This window comes from Cetorhinus maximus, chromosome 28, assembly GCF_964194155.1.
Source record: "Cetorhinus maximus chromosome 28, sCetMax3.hap1.1, whole genome shotgun sequence".
NCBI lineage: Eukaryota > Metazoa > Chordata > Chondrichthyes > Lamniformes > Cetorhinidae > Cetorhinus > Cetorhinus maximus.
The window spans coordinates 26730135-26756654 of NC_135906.1; the positions used below are offsets into that span (position 1 = coordinate 26730135).

Here is a 26520-nt window from a genome sequence, read left to right on the forward strand (position 1 = left end):
TGGCCTACATGTGACTCCAGACCCGCAGAATTGTGGTTGACTCTTAATTGCCCTGTGAAATGGCCTAGCAAGCCACTCAGTTCAAGGGCAATTAGGGATGGGCAACAAATGCTGGCCTTGCCAGCGACGCCCACATCCCACGAAAGAATAAAAAACTTGCTTTGCCTTTGGTGCAAATTAATTGAAAATTTTACTAAGCTCAACAATAATTCCACATTGCAAAGCACAGAGGTTAGCAGAGAAATGGATTTTTAAGTCAAGCAGATTTTTTTTTTGAGGTGGGGGGGCGCTACCCCTTCGAAGAGCCATATTAATACCGAGGCAGAAGATCTGAGATTCTGCGTAGCCCCCATCTCCGACCCAGACGTTCCTTGTATGTGTCTGCTGTGCTCGGAGCACAGGTCAGGTAATTATTGAAGATCTCTGGGTTTACACTTCAGAGATTTTCAGACCCAGTGAAAAACTGTCTGGCCCAAAGCTGGACAAACGCCAACCCAGGTTTGATTTTTGAATCACGGATGCTTTCATCCCTCTCCTCCACCCCACCCTTCAGCTTTAGTGGACGGTGCTGCAGATTACACAGTTGAGTCAGCAGATGGCAATATCAAACTAGCTGGGAGTGCTCCTTCCACTGGAGAAATGGTCCTTTGGACTCTCTGGCTGACTTTCCTGCTGCTGATTGTTCACCTACTGGCTTTATAAACTTTTGTGATATTTTGTCTCCCGCAAGTCAAGTATAAACAAGCCTCCAATACAGCCAAGCAAAGTCTGTTTTTGAGTCTAATTGCCACGTTTTTTTAGTTTTAAAAAGATGAAATGTAACTAAAGTATAGACTAGTGCAAGTGGTTAATGGAAGGCGCTGAGAGTGGACTCAGTCTGGGTCACTGCTTGGGTAATCGGAGCCATCGCTACTTGAAATATTTCACTGCATCACTTATTTCTTCTTGTGTGCAATGAATATCTGTCTGTGTGTCTCTCCCTGTCTGCCTGCCTCTCTATCTGTCTCCCTGTCTCTGTGTCCCTGCTTGTCTGTCTGTGTCTCTCTCCCTGCCTGCCTGCCTCTCTGTCTGTGTCCCTGTCCCTGTTGCTGTGTCTCTCTCCCTGTCTGTCTGTGTCTCTCTCCCTGTCTGTCATTGTGCCTGTCCCTCTCTGCCTGCCTGAATGTCTGTGTGCCTTTCCCTGTCTTTCTGTGTGTCGCTCCCTGGCTGTCTGTGTGTTTTTCCTTATCTGTCTGTCTGTCTGTCTGTCTGTGTGTCTCCCCTGTCTGAATGGACAGGTGGAAAGAGCAGAGGGGAAATTAAAACCTTTATTTTGTACTTTTTGCCTCTACAGAGAGCCACAGCAGTACCGGCAAGGAAAGCTGAGTACTTTGATTCCACAGAACCCGTCCAGAACAGAGTATACAAGTCACTGAAAGTCTGGTCCATGTTAGCAGATCTGGAGGAGAGTCTCGGCACTTTTAAGGTGTTTAAAGAATAAATTTAGTCTTGGACTCCTTCGGTTTCTTGCTTTGCACACCAAAAAAGGTGTTTGAATTTGGCTTAATTGTGCAATTTATTATTTTTGCTTTAACCTGTGGCGTGAATAGGTTGGGATCCTGCTTGCCTGCCGTGAGCTGGTACCGATCTTGCTGCCAAACACAAAGTGGCAGCCCAACACCAAAGGGTCTCCGCATAAAGTTTCCATTGCCAACTACAGATCTCATTCAGGGAAGGTTTGAGCATCCCTCATGTCACAAGTGCCAGGCCGTTTGAACTTGCCACACTCCTGTTAGTCTCCCCTGGAGTACGAGACAGTATCACTTCGCTGTTTAGATGTTGGTGGTCTTCCTGTGACAGAAATGAGTAATGTGCATCATAGATTAAGTATAAAAAATAATTGAAAATGGAACACGAGGGCAGAAAACCTCATAAAGCGAAACAAAAGCATTTGAAACAAAGCAGGACAAATTTTTTAAAGTTGTGCGTGGTGAATGGAAAAAGAATGTCGTTGATCTCGTGTTAGTATCGTAGAATGGTTACCGCACAGAAGGAGGCCATTCGGCCTGTTCTATCCATGCCAGCTCTCTGCATGAGCAGCTCGCCCAGTCGCATACCCCCGCCTTATCCCCGTAGCTCAGAAAAAATTATTTCTCTTCAGACAATTATCCAATTCTCTTTTGAAAGCCTCCATTGAACCTGTTTTCGCCACTCTCCCGGACAGTGCGTTCCAGATCCTAGCCGCTTGCTGTGTAAAAAGCTGTATTGCTAGGTGTGGGTTAACGAAAGGAAATGTGTTTATTTTTTTGTAATTCTTGTTTTGTTAATTGTGTGTTTTTTGTAATTTTTATTTTCAAACTAGTCCACAAAGGCAGTGTACGACAGAATTATAGATCTCCGAATTGCCACACCTCAAATCATCATCAATTATGCAATGTTCCTGGAGGAGCACAGCTACTTTGAAGAAAGTTTTAAGGTGAGCTGCCGCTTTTCTATCTGTTTGGCACCTTTGCAGCACTGGGCGAAGGAGTTTCATTCTTGTAGCTGGGTTAAGTCTGTAGTGATTTTTAAAATTACGTATAGAAGGTTGTTCTTTTGAAGGTTCAAACACTGTTGGTTTGCAAACCAAAATAAGAGAATGTCCAGACGCCTGCTCTGCGGGGCCCTTGGCATCATAAGAGTGTACAGCCCGAGACAGCGGGCAGAATCACCTGCTGCCGTTTGCGGGAGAGGCAGAGATCAGTTTCATGCTAGCGTGAAATCACAGCAGGATCATCCGCAGGTGTCCGGGATCGCGAATCCCGCTGGAGGCCGGAGTGAACCCGCTAATGGGACGTAAAGTAAGGCCCAACTGGAATCGTCCCCCACCCCCCACGCCCGATTTACCGTTAACATTGGCTGAAAAACATGCTGGGGTGAGAACACGTCTGATGTGCAGAAGCCGGGACTCAGCGTTAGGGCCTTGCTCAGATCGCAGAGAAGAAGATGCTAGAGGCCTACAGCTACCGGACCCTGGAGGAGCACATGCATCGCATGCTGGGTGGATCCTCATGGACGCGGCTCCACCACGAAGCAGCTCCACGGAAGGTGGGAGTCTCCACGCAGCAGCTTCGACTTCACGGGCTTCACCATAGGCTGGCACAGACCATCAGTGAATGTGTCGGTGGGGAGAGGAAGGTCTAGGTGTGAATGGGAGAGGAAGATGTACTGGGGGTTTGAGTGGGGGGGAGGGCAAGGTTTTGGGGAGGGTTGGGTGAGGTTGTGGAGGGGGCACAAAGGTGTTGCGGGAATGAGGTTGGGGGGGCGTAGGGCGAAGGTGTAGGGGGTTGAGATTGGGAAGGGGAAGGAGGGTGTAACGGGAGAATGGTGCAGTCAGGGAGGAAGGTGTATGAGAGGGAGTTCAGAGGGGCGAAGATGTCCTTGGGGGAGGAGGGAATTCAGAGCGGGGGAAGGTGCCTGGGGGAGGACAGACTCCGGTGGGGGGGAAGAAGGAGTTTGGAGGGGGGAGGGTGTCTGGGGGAGGAGGGAGTTCAGCGGGGGGAGGGTGTCAAGGGGGTGGAGGGGACTTCGCAGGGGAGGGGGAGGAAGGTGTAAGGATGGAGTGAGCTGGAGGAAGGGGTGGGGTGTGGAATGTCCAGTGAACTGAATGTGTAAGGGAGGAGCCTGTGGAGTCAGACTCTGGAGAGCCTCCTGGGGAGCGAACTCAGGGTGGGCATGGTAGGATGGAATGGTGAGTGTGAGACAGCTATTCGGGTGGGAAGGTGAGGTTGCGTTGGCACCGGTAGAAGGGACGGTGAGGGTGGTTGGTGGTGTCATGGAGGCAAACACAGACCCTGGGAGTCGGAAGGAGAAGGTCGGGGTGGTCAATGTGGATAGGGATAAGATTTCCAGGAAGGTAGGGAACGTGCACGTTCACCTGGACATTCCTGAAGGGGAAAGGTTCAGGCTGTAGGGCAACAGTGGGGAGGTCGAAGGTGATGTCAGGGGGGTGGCCTGTGATGGGGGAAAGGACATGGTGACTGGGGGAGGGGAAAGGACAGGGGAGCTGATCGAAAACTTGACTACGACCATGGTTTTCAAAGCGAAAGTGAATGGAGCCTCGTGTTGGACAGACACAGGGTGCTGCATGGGAGTGTGATCAGTGTGTGGGTGGAGATGTGAGTCAGCTCAGATAGACAACTGAAAGGGAACCCCAGCTGGCAGCATCGAAAATGCTCGGGACTGTGAATTGGGTGTGATGGATGAAGGCTCCGTGTGGGTGGGAGAGTGCTTGCACGAGGCTCCGAAAGGCCCTGCCACAGACACTTCTCTCTCCAGATTCACTCCTGGTCTGGCTATGTGCAGCTGCTAGTGGCAGGGGGGGGGAGCTGCAGGTAGAGTACTCACGAAGCCTGTAAATTAGCCTGAAAGACAACATTACACGTTATTCAGTGAAAGTGAATATATTTTCAGATTATAAAGTGACTAAAAGTGTTCACCTGTGCAACCACTTGTGATCAGAATTTCTTAACTTTTCTAGGCCTACCACTTCTTCTAGGTGCTGCCCTGACATCTGCAGCAGGGGTGGAGACAGCCTGTGCAATGGTTGGCCCCGTTGCCTCTGATGACTTTGGCATGTGTCCTCTGGAGATCAAAGGCCTTGAGGGCCCCGGCTTGCTTTAACTGTCCTCCGGTGGGCCAGCTGCTCTCTCTGCGGTGACAGAGGACAAGGTTAAGGGGGTCACAGGCAAAGGGGACTCGGAGGGAGCGGACAGCTTCTGAGATTCCTGAGTGGATGATCCAGGGGTGTCCAGCTGCCGTTGCTCCTCCCTTCGGGTGCCTGAAGGCCCTGGCCTGACTACTTGAGAGGAAGGAGGACCTGGAGGGATGTTGAGGTGCCGTATTTCCCTCTCGTGTTGCCACTCCAGGAACTCACCCATGGCTACCACAGTGGAGTGCAGGTCTGTGCACATCTCCATGTTCTGCTGGACCAGGGTCTCCATGGCGTTCACCATCCTTCCCATGGAGACCTACATTTGGGCACCACTTCATCAGAGAGCAGGCAGACACACACCTCAGATTCGTGTGCCACTCTGTTGGCTTCCAATAACTCAGTGTGATGTGCCCCCCACCTTCTGCTATCTCTCCATGATGAGCTGGAAGGTGAGACAGACGCCTCTTCCCCAGCAGTCCTCCGAGTGCCGGGGAGCTCGGCTGAACTTGCCTCCTCCTGCTACGGACACTTGTCCGTGCGGTGACCACCAGACTGTGACCCCGAGCCTGCTGTAGATCTAGGTCCCACCGAGGTGTGTGTCTCTGCGCTGGTGGAGGGTGTGGGTAAGCGCTGTGATGGGTCTTCCAGGCTGCTTATTTCCAGCTCTTCAATGGAGGAGGTGTCCTCTTGGAGGCGAGAACCTGGATGGAGCTGAGGGACTGGCTGGCTGGGGGTGTCAGTTGCTTGGCAGGGTTCCCTATGAACCAAAGTAGAGATAATTAATGCATGGCAGCAGAGTCAGGAACAGGAGAGAGAGCACTCACAGTTGAGTTGAGAGGGGGATGACGTGGTGCAGGATCCTCACGTGGGTTTTCGCTGCCAACCTCACCGTCACTCCAGGCACAGTCTGTAGGCTACGCTCTGGTGTGCTTTAAATATGGCGCCGGGAGCGAGGAAGCAGCGGGCAAATCCAAGCCCGCCCACCGGCGATCCGGTGTGTTTCTCGTGAATGCATTATTAATGAGGCAGAGGTCGCGCCAGGAAGAGGTGCTAAAACCCACCATCGCGGTTGGCAGGTAAAACATCATTTTTCACGCCTGTGGGTGCAATTCTGGGACGATTCCATCCAGTGTTTTTAGGAAAGGGGGTAGAAAATTAGAAGGGAAGAAATATCGCGGTACATTTATTGCTGAATTCACAGTGTTGGGTTGCAGTAACAATTGTGTTAAACCTCGCTGCCTCAGACTAGTTGGATTTGATACCTCTGTTAAAATACATCACTTCACCACTGCCTCATGGCTTAGAGTCTGAGGCCTGTGCAATGCTCAGACTGGATTACTTTTTGTCAGGCTGCATCTGGGGCATTGTAATTGCAGCTTTGGAATAAAAGCCGCCCAGGCTCTGAACCAAACCGAGGCACAGGAGGATATAAAAATCACTAGTCCAGTTTCATTATAGATTTACCTCTACATTTTATCGTCTTTATGAAGTTTGTATAAGAGGAAGAACTAATAATCAGACACCCAAATTGCATTTTAAATGTCAATACACATGATCCAGAAAATGACAAAGTAAATTAACTCTGTATGCCTCCAGTTTTAAACATCATGCCTTTTGCCTTTGTGCATATTTTTATTGCCGTATCCTAGCAACTCTTTTCAATTGAAAGCAATAATGATTTAATGATGCTTAGTTTGACATTACTTTCAATGTCATGCTCGATGGATCCTGTAAAATTTGCACTTGCTCCTTGGTATGTTGATGGGTAAATCAGAATAGTTAGAGCCGCACATTTTAAGCGTGTGGTGTTTGCTCTCCTCCCTCCGCCCACTGATGCTGCAATGCGCAAATGTGCTGCCCAGCGTTAAGCTGAACCACGGCGATCAGGGAGGCTACAGTTTTGACTCCTGCTTCAAACCGTGGATGCTGACCTCAGCTGGTGAGGTGAAGGAGATACTATAGTTGACCTCAGTTGTGGCCTCTGCCACAACAGTGCAGCACTCCCTCAGTACCAGCTCTGGGAGTGTCGGCTTAGACTTTCTCCTCAAGAGTGGAATTCGAGCAAATGACCATTTAACTAAGAGGTGAGAGTGCTACCCACTTAACTCGCAACTGGTGGGAAAGTGTAGTTTAGTCTTATTTCATATTTGTCTAACTTAAATTACCCAAAATTTCAATTATTTTAATCATTAAATTCTCCACTATTTGTGTTATTGTACGATTTAATTTTTTTGAGTGAAAAAGTATTTTGAATTCTCAGTACATGAGGAATGTACATTACAAAGTTTTCTCTTTTGAGTTTCCTAGGATTAGTTTTGTACCCATCATGTTAGCTTGAAGTGCTGCCATTAATCTGGAATTGGCAACTAGTCTCAGTAATGGTAACCATGACAACTATCATTGTTGTAAAAACCCATCTGGTTCGCTAATATCCTTTGGGGAAGGAAATTTGTTGTCCTTACCTGGTCTGGCCTACATGTGACTCCAGACCCACAGCAACGTGGTTGACTCTTAACTACTCTCAAAGGGTAATTGGGAATGGGCAAAAAACGCTGGCCTTGCCAGCCACACCCACTTCCCACGATAGAAAAAAAGATACACGCAGATATTGTTTGATGTCATCCAGCCTGATTAGGCTGAGGTGCAGTCTGAGAGTCAACAGCTTCTGGTGAGCTAGTCTGACCAAGCACCTACTTGTGGACCTCCTCGGGCAGGGAATCTACATGTTGGAAGAGCAAAAAATACAAACGTACGAAATAGGAGCAGAAGTAGACCATTCGGCCTCTCGAGCCTGCTCCACTATTCAGTAAGATCACGGCTGACCTGTTTGTGTTTCAAATTCCACATTCCCATCTACCTCCGATAACCTTTGATTCCCTTGCCCAACAAGAATCTTATCTACCTCTGCCTTAAAAATATTCAATAACCCCACCTTCACTGCCTTCTGAGGCAGAGTTCCAGAGTCTCTCAACCCTCTGAGAGAAAAAAAATCCCCTCCTCTCTCTCCTGAAAGGGTGACCCCTAATTTTAAACAGTACCTCCTAGCTCTGGACTGACCCACAAGAGGAAGCATCCTTTCCATGTCCACCATGTTGACACTGTTCAGGGTCATATATGCTTCAATTAAGTCACCCCTCGCTCTTTTAAACTTCAGTGGAAACAAGCCCAGCCTGTCCAACCTTTCCTCATAAGACGGCCGGCCCATTCCAGGTATCAATCTAGTAAACTTCCTCTGAACCGCCTCCAACGCATTTACATCCTTCCTTAAATAAGGAGACCAAAACTGCACACACAATTCCTGATGTGGTCTCACCAATGCCCTGTATAACTGAAGCATAACACCCTTACTTTTATGTTCAATTCCTCTTGTAATAAAGGGTAGCATCCCATTAGCCTTCTTAATTACTTGCTGTACCTGCATATTAACTTTTTGTGACTTATGCACTAGAACACCTAGATCCCTCTGCACCTCGGAATTCTGCAGTCGTTCTCCATTTAAGTAATAGTCTGCTTTTTTATTCTTCCTGTCAAAGTAAACAACTTCACATTTTCCCACATTATACTCCACATGCCAGATTTTTGCCCACTCACTCAACCTATCTATATCCATCTGCAACCTCCTTGTGTCCTCTTCACAACATACTTTCCTACCTACCTTTGTGTCACCTGTAAATTTAGCTACCATGCCTTTGCTTCCCTTGTCTAAGTCATTGATGTAAATTGTAAAAAGTTGAGGCCCCAGCACAGACCCCTGTGGAGTTCTGCTCATCACATCCTGCCAATCAAAAAAAGACCCATTATGCACACTCTCTATTTTCTTCCAGCTAGGCAATCTTCTGCCCATGTTAATATGTTACCCCCTGCACCATGAGCTTTGATTTTCCGCAGTAACCTTTGATGTGGCACCTTATCAAATATCTTCTGGAAATCCAAGTACAGTATGTCTACAGGCTCCCCTTTATCCACAGCACATGTTACTCCTTCAAAGAACTCCAATAAATTGGCTAAAGATGATTCCCCTTTCACAAAACCATGTTGACTCGTCCCGATTACCTTGAGATTTTCTAAGCGCCCAGTTATAATCTCCTTAATGATTCATTCTAACACCTTCTCCAAGACAGACGTCAAGCTAACTGGCCTTTGGTTCCTGTTTTCTGCCTCCCTCCCTTCTTGAATAGAGGGGTTATATTTGCTACTTTCCAGTCTGATGGAACCTTTCCAGAATCTAGCAAATTTTGGAAAATTAACACGAACGCACCTACTACCTCATTTGCCACCTCTTTTAAGACCCTAGGATGAAGTCCATCAGGACCCGGAGACTTGTCAGCCCGCAGCTCCATCAGTTTGCTCAGTACCACTTCCCTAATGATTGTAATTTCACCAAGTTCCTCTATCCCTTCCATCTCCTGATTTACAGATATTACTGGAATGTTTTTTGTATCTTCTATAATGAAGACAGAAGCAAAATGTTTGTTCATTTCATCTGCCATTTCCTTATTATCTACTATTAACTCCCCACTGTCACTCTTTAGAGGACCAACACTCCACTTACTCTTTTCCTTTTTAAATACCTGTAGAATCTCTTGTTATCCATTTTTACATTTCTAGCTAACTTCCTCTCATATTCTTAATTTCTTTCCCCGATTAACCTTTTAGTCATTCTCTGCCATTCTTTATATTCTGGCTAATCCTCTGACCTGCCACTCATTTTTGCATGGGTTATATGCTTTTTCCTTAAGTTTGATGCTCTCCTTAACTTCTTTAGTTAACCACAGATGGTAGGTCCTCCCCATAGAATTTTTCTTTACAGTAGGAATATACTTATTCTTAGTATTCTGAAATATCCTCTTAAATATCTGGCACTGTCTCTCTATTGAACTATCCTCTAGCCTAGTATCCCAGTTCACTTCAGCTAGCTCAGCTTTCATGCCCACATGGTTGCCCTTATTTGAGTTTAAAATACTAGTCTTAGACCCACTCTTCTCCCTTTCAAACTGGATATAAAATTCAATCATATTGTGGTCTCTGCTACCTAGGGGTGCCTTCACTCTGAGATCATTAATTAATCCTGTCACATTACACAATACCAAGTCCAATATAACCTGCTCTCTGGTTGGTTCCAGAATGTGTTGCTCTAAGAAACTATCTCAAAAGCATTATATAAACTCCTCATCCAGGCTACTACTGCCAACCTGATTTTCCCAGTTTATATGTAGATTAAAATCACCCATGATTATTGCCATCTCTTTATCACACGCAACTAATACTACTTCTTGTATATTTTGTCCTATGTCGTGGTTACTGTTAGCAGGATTGTAGATCAGTCCCACCAGGGAGTTCTTTCCCCTACTATTCCTTATTCCACCCAAACCAATTCTACACCCTGATCTCCTATATCAAGGTCATCTCTAACTATTGCATCAATGCCACCCTTGATGAACAGTGCTACCCTTGCTTCTTTACCTAGCTTCCTATTCTTTTTGAAGGCCATGTACCCCTCAATATTCAGGACCCAATTCTTATCACCCAGCAGCCACGTCTCCGTAATGGCTATCAAACCATATTTACTTACTTCAATGCGTGCTATCAATTCATTTACTTTGTTATGAATGCTACGCGCATTCAAATACAGAGCCTTTAGCTTTGTCTTTTTGTTATCTTTGTAACATCTAGTCTTGTCTGTTGGTGTATTCTCAGGTTTTTTTCTCTCTGTCCCTTCCTGCCATTCTCTGACCCTCATTTCCCATATTATTATTTTGCTCTCCAGCCTTGACTCTACCCCTTGATTTGCTACATTTACCTATGCTTGATCCCTCACCCCTCTTGTTTGGTTTAAAGCCCTCTCTACTTCCCTAGCTATGGAAATTGGGTTAAAACTTGGATTTTAGACCTCGAATTAGGTTGCAATTTTGTATAATTGTTTCTTTTATTTAAAATCTGCTCTTCAGTGATTTTCGCACATCAGTCAAACAGCTTTTCTCTTGCTGCCTTTTGTTATCAATGCCGGGGAAGACAATGTGTCAGTGCTGATTAAGTTGCATTGCCATCGTCATACATCTCTCTGGTAACATGCAGCAGGAGAGTCTAATATGTTGCCCTGGGCCGTAGACAGCCTCTGAGACCCGGCAACTTAGCCTATGAAGCTGAGTCATATTTAATGATCTATTTAAACCTCTGTTTCTTTTGTTGGTTTTTAATTCTTCCATGGAATGTGGACATGACTGGCAAAGCCAGCATTTGTTGCCAATACCTAATGGCACTTGATAAGGTTTACTCTGATTTGGTTTCCTCTGTTTGAATTCTGCCTGTCTGGAATTTGAGGAAGGGCAGCATTTTGCACTCTTGACTAATTGGTGGATAATTCCTAAATCCGAACATCTTTAGGCACATGGATTTTATTGTATGGCCCATGAAGCTCCATGATCCATAGCTATGTGGCCCATTTTTAAAAAAAACTCTTGATTCGCAGCTCAGGTAATGATGGGAGCACTTTTTAAAATTCATTCATGGGATCTGGGCATTGCTGGATTCTCATCCCTAATCGCCCTTGAGAAGGTGGTGGTGAGCTGCCATAGTCCGTATGGTATAGATGCACCTATAGCGCTTCTAATAGTTAAGGCTGGGAGAGTAAAGGGTATGCTGGTGTGTTCCAAGCAAGTTCCCATTATCCAGATGGCCATTTGGCGCATCTAACAACCATCGACACTGGCTCGATGTAATCTGTGGATAGCTGTGCCCTGGTAGTAAACTTTCTGATTGCTTCATTCCCTTGTGTGTATGAATATCTCACCTCCACTTTCTCATGGGCAATTAAGGTTGGGCTGTAAATGTTGACCTAGCCAGCGACATCCATATCCCATAAATGAAATTTTTAAAAATCTAGTTCCCAATCACTAGGTGTTCGAACCAGAAGAACAACCTGTTTTGGTTTTGTTTAGGTTTATCATGATGCAATAGAACAACTTATTTGCTTATTTTACTTCCGGGCCACGCCTGCCACCCAGTTTTGCATTGAGTGTTGCAAAGAGATTCTGCTAATACTATATGCAAAAGCCAGGAGTGTACACAATGGAGCAGTTCATTGTTGCACCATGTTACTGACTAATGATCACTGGCTAAACCAAAAATTAAGCTCCAGAGTTGCCCTCTGCTCTCATTTCTCTCCCAGTTCGTGAATCATATGCCAAAATCTTATTAATATGGGTCATGTTCTTTCCTTGACATGATCTCTAGAAAGTTTCCCCGTTAAAAATTTTAGACCAAGCTTACATAAACTCAGGCTGTAGTTTCTGATCTTTCACCTCAGCTATGTTGCCACTCACTCGCTATGTACAAGGTGAGATGTTGGGTCTTTCAATCGCCTGTTACTGCTGCCTGACGAGCTGCCCTGTACCATTAAATATTTGTGAAGCGATGGGCGGGTTGGGCCCGATAGCCGAAAAGCATCTCCCCCACCAGGACCTGTTTTCTCAACTCTCAAATGGCCAGTGTTGCAGAGGAAGACCAAAAAAAAAACACTACAAAGACACTCTGAAGCTCTCCTTGAAGCACTGAATTCATTGACGTGAATAACTGGGCCTGGCTTGCTATTATCGTCCAAAATGGCGACAACTTGTCCGTCAAGCTGCATCACGTTTTGAGTCACAGCCTCTTAATGACGAGGTAGAGCGGTGGCAGAAAAGGAAGCAAATCCTGCACTCCAGATCCCGCGACCTCATGGGGCATCTGCCCAAAGTACTCCGAGAATCAGCCTGTTCAGTCGCATGAAGACCCGTGACTGAAACCCGTGACCCTGAGTAGGCGTTGTCCTTGAGCTGAGGGACAGCTGACGAGGAGTGTTGGGCTGTCACCTTGGATAAGCTTATCACCTTGGATAAGCTGACATCCTGACAACCTGGTGTAAAATTTGGAGCACTTGTACACCGGTGAAATGTAGATGATTCAGACCACCGCAATTTATGCAACGTGAAAGCCAGCGTGCTTGAGGCTAACCAGGTCGCTAGCTGAGAGAAAGGATCCTGTAACTACACATAAACACGCCAGGTTATACAAAGCCAGTGATCTAATCAGGTGATTTGGCTCAAAATGCAAAACTAGACTAATACCTGACCATTATGACTCCCTGAGGTTAGATTACAGCTTGCACATCATGCCCTGGCATTTGATATTTTATAATCTAATCTCTGGCCGCTTTCGTTGTGGTGGTGTGGGAGGGGGGGGGCGCGTTTCATTTCTATTTTTGGTTCATATTGGTTCCGGCATCAGCTAATTTCCACTCATTTCTGTATCATGCATGTGGATGGCAGTAACAGAAGCCAAATGATGTGCAATTGACCAGCCACGTACAACCAGGCGGAACATGTAAATCCCTATCAAAGAGTGGCAGAGTCCAGAACAAGGGGGATAATAACCTTAAAATTAGAACTAGGCAAAATGTCACAAAGCGTGTTGGAAATCAGGAACCCATTCCTCCCCAAAAAACTGCTCAGTTTAGCTCAATTGAAAATTTCGAAAGTGAGACGGATAACTTGTTGTTAGATAGGAGTATTAAGGGCTATAGAACTATAGCGGGTAATTGGAGTTGAGATACAGTTCAGCCACGGGGTAATCGAATCACAAATTAGGCTTAAGGGGCTGAATGGGCTACTCCTATCGCTATATTTGCAATGTTGAGGAATGAATTATATATAGTGAAAAGGGCTTTAAAGGTGTATAATACAAAGCACTATAGTGCGGTCAAGAAATACTTTTCTGCATGTTATTTATGAGTAGAGCTAAGGAGACTGGAACAGACCATTGGGCATCATCACTAGGCAGGGTCCACCTCCCCCATCTCAGCAAAGCTTTTCCAGTTTACCACCTCAATTCCTTTAGCCAAGCCAGTTTCCGCTCCAGTTCAGCAACTTACATTGTTCCAGTGAAGCCCAACAGAAGCTGGAGGAACAGCACCCCATCTTACAGTTAGGCATTTTACAGCCTTCTGGACTCAACAACTTCAGACCCTGAGCTCTTGTCCTCCATTTTGAATTTCTTTCCCCAAGTGCCAGTCTGTATCTTGTTTTCATGTTTTTGCTTTTAGACAATGCTGAACTTATTGCTGCTATTAACACATTTTGCTTTCAGGCAGCACTGACCTTCAATCTGCTATTCGCACCTATTCTGGACCAATCCTATGTTTCTTTTATACAATCATTACCTTTGCCTTTGGTTCCATGACATCTCTATCATTTAATCTCCCCCACCCTCTTAATTTACCTTTGACCTCTTCTGCTCCACCTGCCCCTTCAGTTCGAAAGAAGAGTCATATCGGACTCGAAACGTTAACTCTATTTCTCCCTCCACAGACGCTGGCAGACCTGCTGAGTTTTTCCAGTATGTTCTATTTTATGACTTACCATTATAACTCTGTGAGCATGAACCTTTCTTGGTTGTTGGAACTGCAGGCTTGATGCTAGTTTCTGATTCTCAGCACAACTTCCATTATTTGATAAAATCATAGTGCCTGGAAGAATAGCATTCTGATTCTCATTGAGACTCAGAAGGAGGCCATTCAGCCCACTATTCCTATTCAGGATTAGCAACCCAATTTGACAATGCCCCTTTATGACCAGCCAATCGGTTCTTCAGGTTGTTGTAAACAATAGTTTCCTAATTAAAACATGAGCCTGGGAGCAGTATTTTATATTGGCTGCAGTAGACTAGAAAATATAAGGGTTGTTCCTAACAATAACAATTATTCGTAGGAACTTTGCCTGTGCTGCACTGGAACAACATGGGCTTTTGATCTGTTTCTACGTTAATTCGAATATTATGTTCCTATTTATATAAAACATTTCTTTTGCTATGCTGCCCCAAACTCTTACGCCTCCTACTTTCACTATAAGTGCATGTTGCAGATGTGGTTCCAAGTTTTTGTACAATCCGAATCGAGGCCTGCTCAAACCACCTGGCTTAACAGTAAATTGTAACTTTTTGGGAGACGAGGGTGCCCGGGTTGCAACTAGGGGGAGACTCTAGCAAAGTAATCCAGAGGCCCAGGCTAATGCTCTGGGGGTGGCAGGTTCAAATCCCACCACTGCAGCTGGTGGAATTTAAATTCAATTAATAAAATCTGGAATTGAAATCTAGCCTCAGTAAGGGTGATCATGCAACTATCATCGATTGTTGTTTTAAAAAAAAAACCCATCTGGTTCACTGTTGCCCTGTAGAGAAGGAAATCTGCCAATCTCACCTGGTCTGGCCTACATGTGACTCCAGATCCACAGATGCGGCTGACTTTTAACTGCTCTGTGAAATGGCCTAGTAAGCCACGCAGTTCAAGGGCAGTTGGAGATGGGCAACAAGCACTGATGTTGCCAGCAGTGCCCACATCCCATGAAAGAGTAAATTAAAAGAAAACATTGTATGTTTATTTTCTTCCATCCTGTTTGGGAGTTGCCCTAGCATTGGCATCCTCCGCGGCAGTGACCTCACCCAAGATTAAGAAGTCATCATGAGGAGGGCCATTCTGGAACACAACAGATTGATATGTTTGGCATATTGTCATCTGGCAGTCAACATTTGCCAATGACATGGAGTGGCCTTCATAAATATTGTCCAAACCTCTGTTGCCTGTATCCCAACTTTCACTAAGTCCTGTTTACCCATCACCTCTGTGTTCCCTACCTGCACTGGCTCCCGGATAAGCAATGCCTTTATGTTAAGATTCTCATTCTTGTTCTCAAACCCTTCTGTGGCCTGGCCCCTCCCTGTCTCTATAACCTCCTCCAGCTCGACAACCCTCCCAAGCTCATCGTGCTTTTCTAATTCTGGCCTTCTGTGCATCCTCCATTTTTATTATTTCACCATTGGTGATCGTGCCTTCAGCAGCCTAGTCCCTAAGCTCTGGAATTCCCTCCCTAAATCTCTCTACCTTTTAGGACGCTCCTTAAAATCTGCCTCCTTCACCAAAATTTTGGCTACCTATCCTCATATCTCCTTATTTGGCAAGGCTTGGTGTCAAACTTTGTTTGACACTACTCCTTTGCAACACCTTAAACTGTTTTACTATGTTAAAGGTGATAAATAAATGCAAGTTGTTGGTGTAAGTGTGCAGCCCACAGCCCACTTGTGTGACTGGATACAGCATCATGGTATTTTCATAATACATTGTTCCACACAATCAGCTCCTCTATGAAGGGTACCTCTGGATGATTTCAGTAACATATGCTGCGCATGCTCCTTCTGTACTGTTTACTTGTCTCCCACTTTCTCCCTCCCACCCTAAAGTTGACCTCCATAGGGGTGCGTGTGCCAGCACATGCCCAGTACCTCTTCCAAATGACCCTCACCTTATCTCTAGAGAAGGCTGAGGGGAAACACACAACAGACCTGTTTAAGATTATCAAAGAGTTTGACAGGGGAGGACAAGCTGGGGGAAGTTAACTCCAAGACAGTCACTAATAAATCCAGTAGGGACTTCAGTATTAACGATTTTACCCAGAGATTGCTGAGAATGTGGAACACTCTATCACAGGGAGTAGTTGAGGTAAATAGCGTAGATGCATTTAAGGGGAAGCTAGATAAACGCATGAGGGAGAAAGGAATAGAAGGATGTGTTGATGGCGTGAGATGAAGAGGGATGGGAGTATACTCGTGTGGAGCATAAGCACCAGCATGGACCAATTGGGCTGAATTTCCAGCTCCTGCCCTATACGTTCAATGTAAACCTATGTTTTAGCCTGTATGGTGAGTTTGGTCAGGCTTTGACTGAGGTGGCATCAAAGCAGGCCAGTCTTGCTGTTCCATGGATGGACACTTTCTGACAGAAGTTTACAGATAGCTCAACACCTTATGGTAACTGGGTGGCAATCAGATACAAGACCAGCTGACCTTTCTCGCTGCAGAGTCCAGTGTGATGCCATTTGCAGTGCCTCAAACGTTAAGATCAGTTACCAACATACAGAGCAAGGATTAGGCTAGGAACCTAGCCCATCTGGCTCAGTAGCTCACAGTTCATCTACTAACAAAGTGGAAGGGTCTCTTCCTTCTATATAACCAACTGCGCTTTGTTTTTGCAGGCTTACGAGAGAGGGATTGCCCTATTTAAGTGGCCCAACGTATACGATATTTGGAACACTTACCTTACGAAATTCATCGATCGGTACGGTGGGAAGAAACTGGAACGAGCGCGAGACCTCTTTGAACAAGCTCTTGATGGATGCCCACCGAAATTTGCCAAAAGTCAGTCCTTACAAACTTGACGTTTTAACTCTGTTGTTCAAACTCCGATTTCCAGTGAATGGTGCAAACACCTGTGAAAAGTGTTTCCAGAGGATGTCACTAAAGTATTGTTTATTTTTTCCTTTAGCTTTCGCTACGCTCGTGACAAATTCTTTAAATGTAACCAAATTCTCTTGGGCTTCAATCAAAACTGACGGGCACTTTGCTTTTTCATTACAATGAGCAGTTTTGCTTGTATAAAAGAATATAAATTAGCTGTAAGATTTGGATTAGCCACACTTGGTCGTTCCATTACTGAATTCACACAGTAAGCCTGGCCCCTGGCAGTAGCACTGATTCTACGTACCCAAACATGATTGAAGAGTCCTGAAATGTATTTTAGATTCCAGCAAAGCTTTTGAAATGTGCTTACAATCCGCAATGTGCATCTTCTGAGCCGTGAACTGTTCGTGGCTTCACCTGTGACAGGTAATCAACTTCCTCATTTGGCCTTACACTTGGAACTGTTCCAGTACCATGTTGTACAGATGAAAAAGCTTCTAGCCTGAGAGGGTGACTTCCATTCTTCAGCCCTCTCCCTTTGTCCCAATCTTGTGCCTCCATTTTATCTGCATTCATTTATTAGGAACAAAATTAGGCTATTCAGCCCCTTGAGCTATTCTGCCATTTGACAAGATCACTGTATCTTAACTCCGGCCACCTCCCTCAGCTCCATCTCTTTTTATAACCTCATCTAGCAAAACTCTTATCGCTCTCAGATTTAAATATTAATAATTGATAACACCTACAGCTTCTTGTGGAAGAGAGCCCCACACTGTTACTGCCCCTTGCATGAAGAACAGTTCTCTAATTTCTCCCCAGAGCTGCTTCACTCTGATTTTATTTATTTTTTTAATTCATTCACGGGATGTGGGCTTCGCTGGCTGGGCCCAGCATTTATTGCCTATCCCTAATTGTCCTTGAGAAGGTGGTGGTGAGCTGCCTTCTTGAACCGCTGCAGTCCATGTGGTGTAGGTACACCCACAGTGCTGTTAGGGAGGGAGTTCCAGGATTTTGACCCAGTGACAGTGAAGGAACGACGATATATTTCCAAGTCAGGATGGTGAGTGGCTTGGAGGGGAACTTCCAGGTGGTGATGTTCCCATGCATCAGCTGCCCTTATCCTTCTAGATAGTAGCAGTCGTGGGTTAGGAAGGTGCTGCCTAAGGAACCTTGGTGAGTTTCTGCAGTGCATCTTGTAGATGGTTTATGGTTGTCTTTTTCTTGAATTGCCTTTCTCATCCCTCCTAATTTGTAAATCATCATCTTCCATTCTCTGCCCGAAGGCACCTCTGGCTCACAGCGCCACGACCTCCATGAGTAGGGCAAGGCCACAGGTCCTGAATCCACTCCAGCCAGAACGAAGATCGAACCCTGTACTGTTGGCACCAATCTGATTCACACCAGCCAACCAGCTCCCCACAGTGGAGTCCAAGTTGCTGTGGCAACATGCTCTTTTGCATGTGTGTTGTAGTCTGGAGCTACAGATAGTGATGGTAGAGGCTCCAATTATCTTTCCATCACATAGCTGACCAGGAACCTCTCCTGCTCTTAGCACCTGTCATTGGTGTGTGATGGAAGGATTTGAATGTTGATACTCAACCTGTTTGGCCATGTTATAGATGCCTTCCTTGGATATCAAGTCCTGGAGTGGGGCTTGAACCTGGAGTTTCTGGCTCAGAGGCAGGGATACTGCCCACTGCGCCACTAGACCTCCAACCTCTAAATATGGCCAGCTGTTTCAAAACAAAGACCATGTATTTAATGCGTCGCTGTTGATACTGTTCTATTTCGTTTACATTCTCTTGCTTTCCACCCCCCTCCTTTTTTACCTTTCCTCAGTTTTTCACTTCCAATTGTACAAACCTGTGGCGTCTATAGATGGTGTCCCTTTACACTTTCACCCACTATCCTGGAAAATCTGAAACTCTCAGTTCATTCCCACCCCTGACGAAATATTGTTTCCTATACCCGATTCCATTTTCATTTGTGCTTTGATAGTTAGAATATACATGTCCATTCGTGATTATGCAGATCTTTAGATCAATCAGGCAGTCTAGTTCTGATTGGGTATTTAAATCTAAACTATCCTGCCCAGTTTTTGTTGGCTGCTGGATAGAATGGTACAAGAACACAGTATTTGGGTGTCGCATAATCCAGGCCTGATTACTATTTAATCAAACATTACATGCTAATCGTGGGTTGTCAAAGTATGCGTTCGTCAGTGAGAAATTTGTACCTTGCCATTAGTATCCCAGTGCAGTTTTTATCTTCCAGGTCATCCCAAATCTTTGGAATCTATCATGGAGCCTTAAGGGAGATTGGAGAGGAAGTGAGTGTTTTCTCTCACTTTTTGGCCACTTATTCACTAAAACAGATTATCCGGACGTGATCACGTTGCTGATTGAGGGAGTTTGCTGTACACAAATGGGCTGCCATGTTTCCCAAGTTCAAACAGTGACCACCCTTCAGAAGTACTTCGTTGGTTGTAAAGTGCTTTGGGGCATCTTTAGGTTGTTTAAGGTGCAAAATAAATGCAAGTCTTCGTGTTCCCACCCTCAAGCTAGACCCTCATGTTACTGGGCCCCAGTTCATGATGGATTTAATTTTGGAGGCAGGTGATGCTTTCAGTAAGAGGACTGCACTATGAAATGAGGACAGTTCAGGGGTCTATAACACCGTCTGTGTTAAGGAGAAGAGATCTACCTTGTATTCTGATTTAATCCTTTATACATTGTATATATGATATAAACATATCCATATGTAAGTAAACATACTGCAACTCTGCAGCAGGTTGCACAGCATCTTATAGACAATAGCAGGTTAACAGAATCACCGAACCATTTCCTAGAAATTACAGCACAGAGTGGGCTGGTGCAGCATCGTGTTTTAACCTGTTTTCCTTCTCTTAGATGCCCATTGGCTTGGTGCATATGCCTGACGGTAATTAATTGTAGATTCCCAGCATTTGTATTTCTGTACTAAGATAAAAGCAAAACACTGCTGAGTTTTTCCAGCATTTTCTGTTTTTATTTTATATTCCTGTTTCGGCTGTTTGAGCAGGAGAGAGGGCCGTACACAAACAATACCACTATTGGTTATTCAGCTGTAATCTTTATCCTTTGCAGCTATCTACCTGCTGTATGCTAAGCTGGAGGAGGAGTATGGCTTAGCCCGACATGCCATGGCTGTGTACGAACGAGCAACGAAGGCGGTTGAGACTTTGGAGCAGTATGAGATGTACAACATCTACATTAAAAGAGCAGCCGAAATCTACGGAGTTACCCACACGCGGGGTATCTATGAGAGGGCGATTGAGGTACAGTAGGCTTCTGTTCATTTCTCATCCCCATTCTGCTGTGGTGCCTGGGATGTTCTGTAAGGCCTGTCCAAGCCAACGTTTGTAGGTTCATGTCATTCAGCTGAAGCCCAGAGGGCGCGGGCAATGTTTAGGTTGGAGCAGAGCTTCTATTCAAATATCACAGCCATGGTGGAGCAGGATGGTTGATTTCTGGCGTTTCAGCTGATGGGAGGGCACTGTGGAAGCATCTGCATTGTAACCATGGCAACTGAGTTTTATTGAATAGGTTGCACACTAGATTGCAAATGTAATGTTGGCCTTTATTGCAAGGCGGCTGGAGTATAAAAGTAGGGAAGTCTTGCTGCAACTGTACAGGGCATTGGTGAAACCCCACCTGGAGTACTGTATATAGCTTTGGTCTCCTTACATAAGAAGGGATATACTTGCATTGGAAACGGTTCAGAGGTTCATTCCTGGGATGATGTCTTATGAAGAAAGGTTGGGCCTATACCCATTGGAGTTTAAAAGAATGAGAGGTGATGCTTATTGAAATATGTAAGATTCTGAGGGGGCTTGACAGGATAGAATCTGAGAGGATGTTTCCAGCCTTGGGGGAACCTAGGTCTAAGGGGCACAGTTGAAAGATAATGGGTCTCGTGTTTAAGACGGAGATGAAGAGGAATTTCTTCCACAAGAGGATCTTTTTTTTATTTCTTCATGGAATGTGGGCATAACTGGCAAAGCCAGCGTGTGTTGCCCATTCCTAATTGCCCTCAAACTGAGTGGTCTGCAGAGGGCAGTAAGAGTCAACCAGATTGCTGAGAGTCACATGTAGGCCAGACAAGGTAAAGGGATTTCCTTCCCTAAAGGACATTAGTGAACCAGATGGGTTTTTACGCCAATTGATAATAGCTTTCAATTTGAATTTAAATTCCATCAGTTGCCGCCAAGGGATGTGAACCGGTATCCCCAGAGCATTATCCTGGGCCTCTCCAGTGACATTATCACTACACCACCAGCTCCCCACTGTCTTTGGAATTCTCTCCCTCAGGCTGGGTCATTGAATATATTAAAGGCTGAATTAGATTTTTGATTGGCGTGGGAGTCAAGGCTTAGGGTTAGGGTTAGGGTCAGGAAAGTGGAGTTGAAGCCACAATCAGATCAGCCATAATCTTATTGAGTGGCAGAGCAGGTTTGATGGGCCAAGTGGCCTACTCCTGCTCCTAATTCTTATGTTCTTATGTAGATTGGGCCAGTGATTTTTTTAATATTTGGTATAAGAGTGAAGTCTTCTTATGGCCACAACCTGAGTTAGAGTGCTCAGAGGAGGGGAATGACCCAGGGACTCTTGCACCAGTGCACCGCTGTCAACAGAAGGCCCCAGCTGCCCTCTCTCTTTCACCATTGTGGTATTTGAATGGAAGCTCTGCTTAAATCTAATTGTTGCATGTGCACTCCCAACAGTGAAAAAATGCAGTACCTTTTAAGTGCTTTTCAAGATATCACACAAAAGATACGGCAGAACTCTGATGAGGAGTTTAGGAGTGTTGATAGGGTGAGGTGTTGTGCGGGATTAACTACCTGTGATGGAGAGTTCACAGTGCACATTTGCCTGAGCATTTGTGAGGAGGTTCTCGACTGTGGTCTCAATGAAGTTATAATTTTGGATTGTATTTATAAGGTAATTTTCTTTTTGTTACAGGTGTTGCCAGATGAGCATGCCCGGGACATGTGCTTGCGATTCTCTGATATGGAATGCAAACTGGGTGAAATCGATCGGGCCCGTTCCATTTACTCCTACTGCTCCCAGCTGTGTGATCCCAGGGTAGGTACTCTCACTGCTCCCAGCTGTGTGATCCCAGGGTAGGTGCTCTCACTGCTCCCAGCTGTGTGATCCCAGGGTAGGTACTCTTACTGCTCCCAGCTGTGTGATCCCAGGGTAGGTGCTCTCACTGCTCCCAGCTGTGTGATCCCAGGGTAGGTACTCTCACTGCTCCCAGCTGTGTGATCCCAGGGTAGGTACTCTTACTGCTCCCAGCTGTGTGATCCCAGGGTAGGTACTCTCACTGCTCCCAGCTGTATGATCCCAGGGTAGGTACTCTTACTGCTCCCAGCTGTGTGATCCCAGGGTAGGTGCTCTCACTGCTCCCAGCTGTGTGATCCCAGGGTAGGTACTCTCACTGCTCCCAGCTGTGTGATCCCAGGGTAGGTACTCTTACTGCTCCCAGCTGTGTGATCCCAGGGTAGGTACTCTCACTGCTCCCAGCTGTGTGATCCCAGGGTAAACTCCTGAATTGGCAAATTGCTTTCACACTTTTATGGAGCATTAGTGAGATTTCCTTCTTCCCATTGTTGGTTTAGTATCACATGCTTGATAGAAACCTGTGTTCCTTGTTTAACTTCAGTAGTGAAGTCAGTTTTAGAGCCCACCCACCCCTCCCCAGTTTGTACCACAGCTGAGCTCAGCAGACTGAGTGCAGAACATGCCATGGTGTTATGATCATCCTGGTCTATATGCTTCTGTACAGGGTCTTGATTTTTGTTGCAGAGTTAGGAGCTAGTGTCCCTGCCTCTGCTCCGAGTTTGAAAACACCCCAAGACTTGATGGCCAAGGAAGGTGCCTTCATAACATGGCCAAACAGGTTGATTATTAGCCTGCAAATCCTTCCAATACATCCATGGCAGGTGGTAAGAGCAGGAGAGCCAACTGGTCAGTCATGCTTGATGTGGAGTGGCGCCCCTCAAGTTATAGTCCCTGGCTTCAGGCTTGGGACCTGTTCCAGGTTAAAACAAGCTGCGGAAACAACAGGTGTAAGCATCAGACATCGATGACCCACATCGTCCTTGCTTTCTCCCCTCCTGCCCTCAAGGAATCCACTCCTCCTGGGAAATATTCCTCGGACGCTATTCTGGCACCTCAAGTAAGTAACCAGCCCTTGAGCGTGTGAGTGGCAACAGGTTAATTGGCCTTGGATAACAAGCACGCTATCCAGCAGAGGAATTTGAATTTCAGTTGGAAATAGGAACCTTGAAAAGCCTGTTTTCCTTTTCTAGCTCGGGTATTGAAGTCAGTTTTAGATGCCCCTACCCCCTGGTTTCTACCGCAGCTGAGCTCAGCAGACTGAGGACAGAACATACCGTGATCTTATGATCTCCTGGTCTATAAGGTTGCATCTCGTGTTGCCTTTAGCTGCGGAATTGGGGGGTATATGTACACAAATCATCGAAGGTGACAAGACAGGTTGAGAGTGGTTAATAAAGCATATGGGATCCTGGGCTTTATAAATAGGGGCATGGAATACAGCAGCAAGGAAGTTATGAAAAACCAGTATGAAACACTGCCCCAGCTGGAGTACTGCATCCAGTCCTGGGCACCACACCTCAGTAAAGGTGTAAAAGCATCAGAGAGGGCGCAGATAAGATTCATGAGAATGATTCCAGTGTTGAGGAACTTCAATTATGTAGATAGATTGGAGAAGTAGGGATTGCTCTCCTTGGAGAAGAGAAGGTTGAGAGGAGTTCAATAGAGTTGTTCAAAATCCTGAGGGATGTGGAAAGATCGGGAGAAACTGTTCTTATTGCTGGAAGGATCGAGAAGCGGAGGCACAAATTTTAAATTAATTGGCAAAAGAAGCAGTGGCGACATGAAAAACATTTTTCTACAGTGCGTGGTTAGGATCTGCAATGCACTGACTGAGGGTGTGGTGGACGTAGATTCAGTCGGGATTTTCAAAAGGGAATTGGATCATTATCCAAGAAGGAAACATTTACAGTCTGCAGGGAGAAGGCAGGGGAAGTGGAACTAGGTGAATAACTCTTGCAGAAGCAGCATGGACATGACAAACTGTCTGGCCTCCATCTGTGCTGTACCTTTCTAGTTTAAGTTGCAGGGGTGAGCGATTGATTTTTTTTTAATATATAGAATTGATTCCTTTATTCAGTTTTTTTTAAAGATGGTTATGATTCAATACATTGGCAGTTTTCAGTTTCCAACAGGTTTCCTATTTAACTCCCTGTTTACCTTCAGATAACACCGTCATTCTGGATGACCTGGAAGGAATTTGAGATCCGGCACGGTAACGAGGACACCATTCGCGAGATGTTGCGGATTAAGCGTAGTGTGCAGGCCACGTACAACACCCAGGTCAATTTTATGTCCTCGCAGATGTTGAAGGCCTCCACTAATGCTACAGGCACAGGTAAGCTGTCCAGCAGCCGGATGTAAAGTGGCCAAGTTACTGAAATAATAGAAACAAGCGATAGTTGTCACTCCTCAGACCACAAGAAAGTTGCAAATGATCCAGGCCCTGTGACCCATTTTCTACTTCATCCATCCAGGCTGAACCGATAGTCTCCCCTTTGCAATATCCAGTTGGGTCTTTAACAGTGCTGGTGTTTTCACCCCTACTGCTTCTCAATTAGGGAGGCTTTTCCACATGCTGCGACAAAGAACTTACTGAGATCAGTCTTGAATTTGTCATTAACTACTTTGCGGCCTCTTGGCCTTCTCCCGCTAGTAGTTTCCCAGATTTACCATTGCATGCAGTTTACACAATCTTTTACACCTCCTGGACACCACCTCTCAAAGATAAAATGGCCCAACTTCAGATTTTCCTCAGGATACAAATGAGTGGCTTGTTAAAGTATTTCAGAGGCCAGTTCAGAGCAACCACCTTGCTTTAGGTCTGGAATCACATATTGACCAGATCGAGGTAAACATTTAATTCCCTAAAGGGCATTAGTGAACCAGATGGATCACCATGATCAATACTAGATTTTCAATTCAGGATTTATTTAATTAATTGAATCTGCGTTTCCCAACTCCTGTGGTGGGATTTGAACACATGTCACCAGACCATTCATCGTGGCCTTTGGATTACTAGTCCGGTAACATAACCACGATGCTACCGTGTCCCATCAAGCTGCTTTGCATGTTGAAGAGCTGCCCTATAACGTGTAGAAGGCACACTGTTTTATTATTGCAAATGTCACGACACACTGGGGACAGTGCGCTGTAATATCGACTCACTGGGGACAGTGCGCTGTAATATCGACTCACTGGGGACAGTGCGCTGTAATATCAACTCACTGGGGACAGTGAGCTGTAATATCGACTCACTGGGGTCAGTGCGCTGTAATATCAGCCCCACTGTTCTCTGAGCCACGACAAATGTGAAAAGTTTGACCAAACCACCAGATTGCCCCAATTCTACCTAACTGTTTAATTTAGGTTAACAGAATACAAGCACCAGGTTTGTAAACTAAATAAGTAAATAACTGTTTATTGAACAAATTGTCTTTAACTAGTGACAAAAGAAAGAAATTTGAACTTCTAACTATAACTTAAACTCTACCCCCTTAAATCCCTCTACACACTCTCACTCATTCACACTCACGCACATGCGCACACACATATGCACATACAAAACATGGATTTTAAGAGTGGACTAAAACAGTTCAATAGCACCAGCCCGGATTCGACAGGTTGATTTTGATCGATGTCTTCCAAATTCCTTTCAGTTCTTGTTGATAACACGAGGTGGTCTTCCAGTACTTTCAGTCTTTAGTTCACTGGTTGAGAACTTGCTTTTCAATGTGCCTAACAATGGTTTTCCCCTTTTCCTTTTTACAGAAGTTTACTCAGAGAGAGAGAGAGAGAGAGAAAGAGCAGTTTATAGAAATATGAGGAAAAGAGATTTTAGGTATTTTCTCTTTGCAGGCCAGGAACTTTCTGCACTGCTACCACACAAGCCCTGGTCACCTGGCCAGGAGCCAATTAAAACGGTGATGTCAGGCAGCTCCCTTGGTCCAAGACTCCTTTTTGGCACCATCCTGTCTTTCATGGCACACTCTGTTCCAGGACTGCAACATTGTATATATCTCTCATCCTGTTTCAGTAGACATGTCTTTCAGACTGTAGCCACTGTAGTTTTAAATCCATAGTCCAACAGAAATAGAGAAAAATGAAAGGTTATGTTCTTTGCACAGTGCATTCATTCTCAGAACACCTAACACTGCAAAATTACCCACTTTCCCTCCTTCCCTATGGGCTACAGGCTCCTAAAATCTTGACATCACTCTAACCACTGCTTCTTGAGTTTCTGCATCACCTCTCATTTAACTTTTTAGATGCCTTCTTCAATGCAAGCCTTGACCTTTCACCCAGATTGCTCAGTGATTGCAATCTTACCTAGTCCAGCTTTTTCCATGTAGACTCTTGTGTGGCAGTGTAGGCCATGGAGGAAGCTGTGCGGCATGTCTGGCCAGAATTTTGCGGAAGTGTTAA

General features: G+C 45.4%; 1 protein-coding gene across 1 annotated transcript in view; it reads left to right on the forward strand.

The window, feature by feature from the left end:
* The window catches only part of xab2 (XPA binding protein 2), a 54902-nt gene that overhangs the window by 25474 nt on the left and 2908 nt on the right, over positions 1-26520 (forward strand). Inside the window, exons 11-16 of the mRNA XM_078531466.1 lie at positions 1334-1465; positions 2342-2455; positions 16732-16894; positions 20062-20252; positions 21937-22059; positions 24262-24433. Of these exons, the coding sequence (XP_078387592.1) occupies positions 1334-1465; positions 2342-2455; positions 16732-16894; positions 20062-20252; positions 21937-22059; positions 24262-24433 (895 nt within the window). The remainder of the gene's footprint in view (positions 1-1333; positions 1466-2341; positions 2456-16731; positions 16895-20061; positions 20253-21936; positions 22060-24261; positions 24434-26520) is intronic.